At 40.9% G+C, this 10,970-nt stretch overlaps 1 protein-coding gene and 1 non-coding gene across 2 annotated transcripts; one reads left to right on the forward strand and one right to left on the reverse strand.

Annotated features, from left to right (window-relative positions):
• Window positions 1–774: 774 nt before the first annotated feature.
• LOC141609833 (small nucleolar RNA R71) lies at window positions 775–881 on the reverse strand. Its single transcript, XR_012527740.1, has one exon. It is a non-coding gene; the product is annotated as a small nucleolar RNA R71 (small nucleolar RNA).
• Window positions 882–2,297: 1,416 nt separating this feature from the next.
• LOC141607869 (uncharacterized) lies at window positions 2,298–2,930 on the forward strand. Its single transcript, XM_074427217.1, has one exon. The coding sequence runs from the start codon at window positions 2,298–2,300 to the stop codon at window positions 2,928–2,930; it is 633 nt and encodes a 210-aa protein (XP_074283318.1).
• Window positions 2,931–10,970: the final 8,040 nt, after the last annotated feature.

Here is a 10,970-nt window from a genome sequence, read left to right on the forward strand (position 1 = left end):
TTCTCTTATTTTGTTTCTTATTTATTTTCTCCCTTATCCTAGTGCAACTTTTGCATTATGACTATTTGATCTTTTGTTAAGTGCAGGAATAGGTGCTAGATCGGACATCTTTTCCCACTTGATCACGAGATCGAGAAGACATTCTGGGCAAGAAGAAGATTAGCTCTTTCGACAATTCGAGGATCTCCACCCATTGTTAATCCACCAATCAACCAAAATTCCACAATAGATAACCTAAACCAACCACCCTCTTCCTCCACCCTATCACCCCTTCACATTCCACAAAACTCTCCACCACAAAACTCTCCCATTGACTCACCACAAAATTCACCAACACATTCACTACATTCCAACCATACCAACGAAACCAACTCTCCATGGAACAATCTCATAAACGACGACATGGAGGACCAACCCATGGGCTATTACAATAGACCGGACCCCAACAGGGCATGTTTGGCTATCAACTATGGAGCCCTTGCTCCCAATATATTTGAACTTAGGCATCATGTAATCAACTACATGCAACAAGACACTTTCCATGGTATGAAGAATGAAGATGCACACCAACATCTCACCTCCTTCAAAGAGAAAGCGGGTTCCATCAAGCACAACGGTGTGACGGAGGAGCAAATGCTCTTAATGCTCTTCCCCATCACTTTAAAGGATAATGCTAAGAAATGGCTAAGCTCCCATGAGCCGGGCACATTCACTACTTGGAAAGCTCTATCCAAGGCCTTCATCAACAAGTTCTATCCGCCTTCTAAAACCGCAAGGATTCGCCATGAGATTCAAACATTGAAACAAAAACCAATGGAAACTTTAAGTGAAGCTTGGGAACGTTTTAGAGACCTCCTAGAATCTTGCCCACACCATGGTATCCCGAAATGGATGACCACCCAAACCTTTTTCCAAACTCTCGAGCAAAGGTTCCGGGACATGATCGTGGCAGCACCGGGTGGAAATTTCGATGGAATGAATATTGCTCAAAACACGGAAATGATTCAAAACATTTCCGAGATGGAGAGTAGTTATGCTAGAGATGTGGACTACAAAAGTGAAGGAGCTTCCAAGATAGAGATGGAATATAAGGCAAAATTGGATACCTTGACAAAGGAATTTGAGGAATTCAAATTGGCAAAGAAGCAAGGGGAATCGAAGCGTGCTAATGAGGGTGGACCTAGTCACTCCAAGGTTTATTATGTCCAAGAACCAAAGTCTCCACCTATGAACTATCCTCCTCAAATGTTTTGCGATTATTGTGGCGGTGTGGGGCATACCATTGAGTATTGTTCATCTATACCGGAAGATGACCAACAACAAGAGTGTTTTTCTCTCCAAGGGCAAGGTGCACCTAGAGTCTCCTACCAACATCACGAGACCCTCTACCGTGCCTTCCCTAATCAAGACCCGAAACTTTCATATGCGGGGCAACCGTTGGATCCCAAATATCAACAACCTCATTACATGCCTCCACCCAAACCCGATCACTCTCGGCAATACCATCAAATCCAAGGCCAAAGCTCTAACTACCGAGGCCTAAGACACCATGATAATCCAAACTACTTCCCACCCCATCAAAGAGACAACTACCGCAACCAAAACCAAAATCCTCCATACCAACAACAAGGCTACCACTCAAACCAACAATCTCATCACCCATTCAACCAACAACAAGGATACCAACAACAAGGGTATCAACAACAAAAAGATTTCAACCAACCTTCCCAAAATCAGCAGTACATAGAACCACCTAATCCCAATTCTTCCCTTGAGAAATTACTAAGGGACATGGATGCCAAAGTGGATAATCAATTCAAAGCTTTGAAGACCGAACTATCAAATGTCCAAGCACATCAAAGGACATTTGATTCATATATGGCAAGCCAAAACCCTTCTTCTTCTCCTCAAAGGGTACCTCACTCATTGCCTCCGCAAGGCTCTCATCCTAGGGATGGACCACCACCACACCAACAAGCCCATGTGGTGACCTTGAGGAGTGGTAAGGACTTAAAGGATCCCTACAAAGACTATGAAGCCAAGAGAAAGAGAGATATGATGAGAGATGGTGAGGATAGTCCACCTCCCTCACCATCAAGTCGGGTTGATCATACCAAGAAAGGGAAATTGGGTGCCTATGTTGAAGATGATGACAATTTTGTGTTGGAAGAAATAGTGGTTGAAAGAAACCAAGAGAAAGAGAAGGAAGTTAATGAAGAAGCTAACACACTAAGAAAGCCACAACTCCCGAAAAGACCATTAACCCTACAATGCCATTTCCTAATAGAAGTAGAGCCATGAATGAGGAGAGGAAGTTCTCCAAATTCGTGGATATGTTGAAAAAGCTTGAGGTTTCATTGCCCTTCACCGAGGTAGTGACACAAATGCCGCTCAACACAAAATTCTTGAAGGATGTTTTGACCAAGAAGAGAAGCATTAGAGGAGATGGTGTAGTCCCTCTTAGAGGAGAATGCAGTGCAATTTTACTAAATCCCATGCCGGAGAAACTACAAGATCCGGGTAGTTTCTCCATCCCATGCACGGTGGGTAATGTGAACATTAAGAGGGCACTTTGTGATCTTGGTGCAAGTGTTAGCATCTTGCCTCTTCCCATTACAAAGAAAGTTGGGCTACATGACATGATTCTCACCTCCATATTACAACTTGCGGATAGATCGGTACAAAGACCGATGGGTGTGATTGAGGATGTGTCGGTCAAAGTTGGCAACTTCTATATCCCGGCGGATTTCATTGTACTTGATATTCCAGAAGATCAACAAACACCAATCATTCTAGGAAGACCTTTCCTAGCAACCGGAGATGTTAATATTAGTGTCAAGGAGGGAAAACTCACCTTCAAGGTGGGAGGGATTTTTATTAAATTCTCTTTGATCGGGGCCATGTCACAACCTATGTTTGAAAGTGTGTAATCCATAGACATGTTAGAGGAAGTGATTGAAGACGCAAAGGATAAATGTTCGGGGGAGCATTTGGAAGAGGACTACGAGACTTTGCTGCCTATTCTTGATGAAGTTGAGGGTAAGAACTCTCCAAAGGTAGACCTCAAACCCTTGCCCCCCTCCCTTGAATATGCTTATCTAGATGAGACAAAAGCCTTCCCCGTCATTATTAATGCAAACCTAACGACTTCTCAAAAAGAAAAACTTTTAGATTATCTCAAAGAAAACAAGAAAGCCATTGGGTATAGTCTTGATGATCTCACGGGAATTGATCCTCGAGTTTGCATGCACCGCATCAAACTCGAAGATGAATTCACTCCTTCCGCTCAACCAATGAGGAGGTTGAATGAGAAATTGAAGGAAGTGGTAAGGAAGGAAGTTGATAAATTGCTTGAGGCAGGAATTATATACTCCATCTCGGGAAGCGATTGGGTGAACCTGGTTCAAATTGTCTCCAAAAAGGGCGGTATGACCGTGGTTGAGAATGAGGAAGTTGAACTCATCTCCACCCGACCGGTCACGGGATGGAGAATGTGTATTGATTACCGAAAGCTCAATTCCACCTCAATCAAAGATCACTTCCCATTGCCATTTTTTGACCAAATGCTCGAGAGACTTGCTAATCATGAGTATTTTTGCTTTCTTGACAGTTATTCCGGGTTCTTTCAAATTCCCATCCACCCGGATGATCAAGCAAAAACTACTTTCACTTGTCCTTATAGTGTCTTCGCATATCGAATAATGCCATTCAGATTATGCGATGCTTGACGTGAGTGTGTCATTGTACACCCAATCAAACACATTTATAATTCTCAACAAACAACTAGTTAGTGGTTAAGTCGAGGTCGATCCATGGGACGGTGTGCTTTGGGTTCTAAGTCTATCTATCTCAATTAATGCTAGTGTCACAATTGATGGGGTTTGTAGTTGTATTCTAAACTAATGAAAGTAACAAAGTAAAGCAAACAATGAACTAAGAAATGTAAACAAATGACTAAAAGCACTAGGATGTCATGGTGTCATAGGGGATTCATGGTGTTGATCATACAAACATGTTTACAAAGTTGCAAGCAATTAATGTTGTAAAGGAACCGAGTTGGTTTATGTCTTACGGTTCTTAGGAAGAGTTGGGTCCCGGAGCCGAATCGATTAGATTGTACAACACCTACAAGTCGACTTACTTTCCTCCTAATCACTTCTATGCATGGTCTAACAAGACTCGAGTTGGTTTATATCTTACAAGTCAAGTTGAATAGATAAGAGATGGTTGTAAATGCAAGGATTCATAGGCTTAGCATATCATCAAACATAACATGTGCATAGGTTGACATTACAACAAACAAGCAATCTTAATTGTGAGAACATATTAGATTAAGCATGAATCAATGCCATGTTTTTTTCCCCTAATTACCCACTAATCCTAGTTAAGAGACTATCACTTATTATCATGGTAAACATGTCATTAATGGTGTCAATCATCACAACAAGTGTAAACATGATAAGAGAATGAGGAAATAAACAATAAAGAGTAAAGGGTAAAAGAATTATACCAACTTAAGATGATCCAAATAATAAAGCAAAGAATAATAGAAGAAACTGGATTGATTGATGAAGAGTTGTCAATTCTCCAATAATAACCCAATAATCTTCAATTACCCAATAATAAACTTGAATAATAAACTTGAACAATAATTAAGGAAAGATTAATGTGTAATTTGTGGAAAGATTAAAGAGTAATCTATTCTAATCTACTCCTAATATATTCTAAGAGGATTTTCTAATGTGGAAGCCCCCCTTGATTATCATCCAAATAAGGTATTTATAGTAGTGCCTCATCAGGTTAACTAAGGCTAAATTAGTAATTAACAATTCTAAGTTCTAAGTAGGGCATTTCAGGGAGATGCGCGTCCTTGCTGAAGACGCCGAGGGACGCTCGGATTCAAGGGTGGGACGAGCGGATTCTAGGCAGGAGGGACGCTCGTCCCGAAGGTAGGGACGCTCGGATTCACGGGCACTTGGACGAGCGGCTTCCTGCTTTGGACGCCCGGATTGTTGTTCAGAATACTTCTTCTCACATACTTCTTATTCTTGCAATGTTGGTCTTTAGTTCTTGCCTCTTCTTCTACACTCGTCCTACCAAGATCGTCAATGTCCTTCCAAATAAGCTCAAGAGACGGGAATTTCCGCCTAATTGTCTCCTTTCCTACAAAACATATGAAATCCACTAGGAAAGCAAAATAGAAAGCATTTGACGGACAAAACGGCTATGGAATGATATAATAGTATGCAAAATAGGTTCAATTAGGGGACTAAATGTGTGCAAATATGAGTCACATCAAATATCCCCAAACCGAACCTTTACTCGTCCCGAGTAAAGAGGTGACTAAAACTAGACCTTTATTTAAACTATCCTAATAATATAACCGATATGAGAAAATTAGCGGGTCTCACTCCGCCCCTTCAACTCACAACAAAACAATCATGAGGTAGGATGCCTTCTTGTAAGGCATGGTGGGTTTTGCCAAAATGGCGACACATCCAAGCATTAAAGCACACAAAATCAAGTGATGGATGCATCTACAAAAGAATAGCCACTTTTCTCATCTAAGTAGCGGAAATTATCTAAAGGGGAAGCAATTTAAGGGTACACACTCCTTCATAGATATGGTTTCTTCAAACTACTGAGCCTAGAAGGATACCAATAAATCACCTCCAAGTTGTGTCAAGCTAGGGTACCTTTGTCCTCAATTGTTAATGCTTTTGTCAAGAATAGACTCCCTATGGTGTTAGAAACACTGGAGGATCGCGAAATTCCCCCTCTTGCCTAGACAAGAAGAAGGGTCGTCCCCTCTCTACCATGCACAAAAATTGATACGATGGATAAAGGGATCGATAGTATTTGAGTTTTATGTGGGAGTTTGCTTTTGTTGTTGTTTTTCCCTCCAATTTCTTGTGGCATATAACATTTGAGAATATTTTCTTTTTGCCATTTCTTTTGATGTTTGACATTTCAATACTTGACAACTTTCAACTTTTGCATTTCTTTTGAATATTTTCAAAGCTACCCCATTTGTAGGGAGGGTGCTTATATTTGAAGCTTTAGGAGTCTATTTTTGCTCCTCTTTTCATTTGAGGCAATTTGCAAACTTTCTCAACTTTCATTTCATTTCTTGAACTCAAATTTTTGAACAATTTTTGTGCCCATTTCTTTTGATGACAAAATGTATGGTAGAATATGGATGAATGATGGTTGCATGGTTTCAAGGGTCACCTTGGAATAAACGGTAGCCAAGGAGTTATCACACCATAAGGTACTCTTGACTAGGCCTTAATCCATGGGTCAAAGGATACTAGCATGACACATCCTAGGGTGTTTTACAAGTATTCTAACAAGCAAAGTCTTAAGAAGAAAAAGCATCTACTAGGGCCTATATACACTTGTCAAGCTTCCCGAGTAGACGGTTTCACAAAATTTTTCCTAAATGCAACTATATGCCATGATGCAACTAACATATATACATCCTAATGCATATGCTTCTACCAACTAGCATGCCAAATAAACTAAATGCAATCCTAATTTCACATTGTTTATACCGCATCAATCAAAATAAAACCACATAGTCATTAACATAAAGAGGAAAAAGGAGATTGGAAAGATCATACCATGCGGTCTTCAATATCCTCATGTCTCGGATGTGGCATAGTCAATCAATGTGATAAAGGATAAACAAACAAGCAAACAAGCAAGTATGTGCAATATATACAATACTAAACTATAAGGCAAATGAATATGTTTTTGGAATTTTTATTTCAAATTTTTATGGATTTTGTTTTTGAAACAAAAATACATGTTTTTGTATTTTTCAAATTTTTTCAATTTTTATGTGTTTTTGGAATATAAATTCTCATCCCCCACTTTATTTTGGACATTGTCCTCAATGTACATGTAGGAGTAGGAATAAAAAGGAAATATATTTTTATGGATTTTTGATTTTTTGAAATGAAGTACAAATGCAATGATATGATATGAATGAATGCATGCTCTAACCAAATGCAATTCTAAATGACATATATAACAAATGAATGCAATCTAAACTACACTAGATGATGCATGATTTCTAGTAAACTATGGTCACCTATGATCAAATCTCCCAAACCGATTTAAACACTATTTCTAGTGTAGAAAAGGATAAGATTGGTCATTAGTGATTATGCATGAATTCTAGTCTATATGCAACTAACTACATGAATTATATGGAATATAATACAATGTAAATTATACTATATAAACTAGCTAATGCAAATGCAATATGAAATATAATACAAATGCAAGTGAAGGCTAAACTAAATGCAATGCATTATATAAAAGAGAGGGAGAGAAGAGTATCATACAAATGGAGGTGGTGAGGTAGGTATCTCTCACTCGTCATCATCATCTTGGTGGTAGCCATACCTACTAGAACTTCCTCCTTGGTCATACCCACCTCCTTGACCAGAGTATCCTCCACCTTGACCATCCAAGTTCCCGGCCTGGTTCCCTTGATTAGGGAACAAAAGATGTAGTTGATCCCAAGATGGCCGAGGGCAATTAGGGTCGATATATCCTTGTTGTGCCATTTGGTAGTATTGAGGATAAAGGGCCATATAGTTATCGACCCGCCCATCGTGTACTCCGAGATCAACCTTCTTCATAAGGTTCATCAAGTCATGCATATCCGGAGCATTGGGGATTTGTGGTGTGAATGGCGTATGAGGAGTAGGGTATGGTGGGATAGGCACATAGGATGGCGGGGGAATGGGCTTTGCCGGTATCCCACGAGGTTGTGGAGGTTGGCGGGGCACTTCTTCTCTTTGAGGGGGGTTGGCGAGGATTTGGATGTCGAGAAGGTAGCTCGGCCTAGGCGAATACGGGCTCAACCTTGGGTCGGTACCGGGTATATTCCACCCCGAAAGAACAATAGAGGAACACCCTTTTGTGAGCCATTCTACACTCCCATTTTGAGTGTAGGCACACCACCGGTGGTGGTTGAAGACGGCGTCCTCATCAATCAAAGTACTACCCTCAAAAGGTGTATAAGTCCCATGGGTGTTCAACCCGGGACAAAGGTAGTTTGTCAAGATAGTAATTAGACCTCCCATCACGAAGGTCTTAAGTTGGGAGTTCCCTTGAGAGAAATCATAGAATCTCGTAAGCATCTCAAGGGGGGTATTGAAGTTGTACCTCCTTGTCCCCCAGACATTTAGATAGGACTCAATGAATGTCAAATCGAGGAGAGTGCACCTATCTTGCTCATATCTCCCATTAATGGTGCCGGCTACGAAACGTTCGGTGATCCGAATCCCCAGGTGTTGAATAGCAAAGGTGTAGCATTGTTTTTGGTGAATGAAATCCCTCCCGGAAATAGCCTTCCATACTAGGTCCACATCAAAGTTGGAGGGTTTGTTGATGTAGTTTGTTGGTACAATAAGACAAAAAATTTGAGCAAATTGGGCATGGAATAATTTCTTGTGTTCGAAACAATACCAACATTGTTCCTTGTGTTCGAAACAATACGAAGGCTACTCAAAAATTCCAAGGTAAGGCTAAGGTACGTCTCTTCATGGGCATGGAATAATTTCCCAATCCCCAAACCGTCGAAGAACATTTCGGTTTGGTACCTTATACCTAGGGTTTCTAACACCCTAGTGTCAATAAACTGAGTTGGTTCGTAATGCTTACCTAGCAACTTGACGAACTTAGTACCGTGGCCATCGGATGTGAAGAGTACCTCCGGAAAGTACTCAAGTTGCTCCACCCCCCTCTTATCACGGGATGAAAGTTTCTTGGTACCATCATTTGTTGAGGGGATGAAGAAGATGAGCCCTTGCGTTTCTTGGTAGCTGCTTCAACAAGCTTCTTGGCTTTTCCCTTGAGGTTCATCATTTTCGATTTGGGAAAGTTAGGGTTTGGTTGGTTTTTGTTGAGAAGGGAGTGTTTGAAGATGAAGATGAGTGGATTTTGTTTGGATAAGATGAGGAAATGAGGGATGGTGGGGGTATTTTTATAGAAAAGAGGGGTGGGACGAGCGGCTGAGGGTCGGGCTCGGGCGGATTAGTCGAGGTAAGTGAGGGAATCCGAGGGTCTTTATGGTCGGGACGGGCGTCTTGCTGCATCTGGTCCGAGCGTCCTAGCAAAAATCCGCTCGGATTTAATTCCAGGGATCTTGCTTCAGCTGGGAAGGAGAAAAGACGAGCGTCCCAAGCTTTGGGACGAGCGGCTAAGATTGGATGGGCGTCTTCTTTTGAATCCGCTTGGATTCTAGTTCAGTCCCAGATTTTTCTTCAGGTACCTACAGGACGAGCGTCCAACAGCAAATACGAGCGTACTTTTGCTGGGCGAGCGTCTTGAACCCTAATCCGCTCGGATTCTGTGTCAGCGCCAAACGGTACCTGGAGAAAGTCTGAGGACGAGCGTCCTGCCTTCGGGACGAGCGTCCCTTGCTGCTTTTCAAGCTTTTCTTCCTTTTCTTTTCAAGATCGTACCCTTGCACCCTTTTGTCATTCCTCATCTTTTTCTGAAATTTTGCTCAATAAAAATGTAAGGGAACTCTCTCTCACTACTCTTATGCAAGGAATTATAGGTAAAATTGCTAAAATGTACAATATTATACTAGGCAAAGGTTCAAGGAATATCTTACAAATGGTGGTTTGAGATAGGACTCCACCAAACTAGTTCAAATTGTAGAAATTCTTGTCCATAGAGCTTAAGGCTCTTAGAAGGAGATCGAAAGCTTGTGAACAAGCTCCAAATAAGCATGAGTATGGTTTGCTTAACTTCAAGACGAAGCTTGGCCAAGGGATCTTGTCATTCATTCTTGTTTTCTTCCTTTTCTTGGCACTTGAATAATTGCGATGCTTCAAACCGATTAGCCCATAATTCTTGTTAGCGTAAGGTAGGAAGTATGGTTCATGGTTGTCCGGAGACTTCCACTCACTACCTTCTTCTTCGACTTTGGTAATGATGATAGCATTTGAATTTATCAATCCTTCAAGAGTAGAAGGAGAATTCTCATAGCATTGATGACGGGGTACCTTTGGAGTTGATGTTGTGGGTGCCAAATTTCCACAAGTAGCTTCATGTGCAAGTTTCTTTTTGAGCTTTTCCATCAAATATCCTTTGTATGATGCTTTGACCTTTTGAAGAAGGTCCACCATATCATCTCCGACAATCATTGGCTCCATGGTGGGTGCTAAGTAGTCTTCATGGGCAATAGGGAAGGGACATTCATCTTCATGATAAGATATCTCAAATATCTCAAGGATAGACTCCTCAAGCAAGGTGATATCACAAGTCCATTCTTCTCCCCTATTCCAAAGATCTTTGTAAGACACGTATTCTTCATAGGCCTCTTTTATGGTCATGTCATCATTACTATCTTCATATGAATCATAAATGGGCGCTTCATTCAATTCTTTCTCCAACATCTCAAAGTTCACATCAAAAGACACACCCTCATACTCACAAAGGCCAAGAGTATTTGGCTTACTCAACCTCATGTCTTCTTCATCAAATACCACACTTTCATACTCACAAGAGCTCAAGGAGGTTGGCTCTTCCCACTTCTCATTTTCCATGTCAAAGGTTACTACTTCAAATTCACATTCATGATCAATGTCCAAAGAATGATGGGGAATGATTGCTTGGGATTCTTTCATTTGGGCAATTTTAATCTCCAATTCCTCACCTTGGGCAACAATGCCTTGAAGAACATTGTCCCTCTTTTGGCTCTCCTCTAACATTTGTTTGAAGAAGTTTTGTTGATCTCCCATCATTTGGAACATCATATTTTGAATGGGTTCTTCTTCTTGTTGTGGGTGGGTGTGAAAGTGGTTGTATTGTGGCAATTGAAAGTCATTATGAAATGGGTATTGAGTGGGTGGTTGTTGTGGATTTTGGATGTGGTGATTTTGATAGGAAAAATTAGGGTAGTGGTTAGGATTTTCATTGTACAAATAGTAAGGTAGGTTTGT

This window comes from Silene latifolia, chromosome 10, assembly GCF_048544455.1.
Source record: "Silene latifolia isolate original U9 population chromosome 10, ASM4854445v1, whole genome shotgun sequence".
In the NCBI taxonomy this organism is placed as follows: domain Eukaryota; kingdom Viridiplantae; phylum Streptophyta; class Magnoliopsida; order Caryophyllales; family Caryophyllaceae; genus Silene; species Silene latifolia.

Coding starts and splice junctions, on each gene's coding strand:
- LOC141607869 (XM_074427217.1), top strand. CDS start 2,298: ATGAATGAGGAGAGGAAGTTCTCCAAATTCGTGGATATGTTGAAAAAG.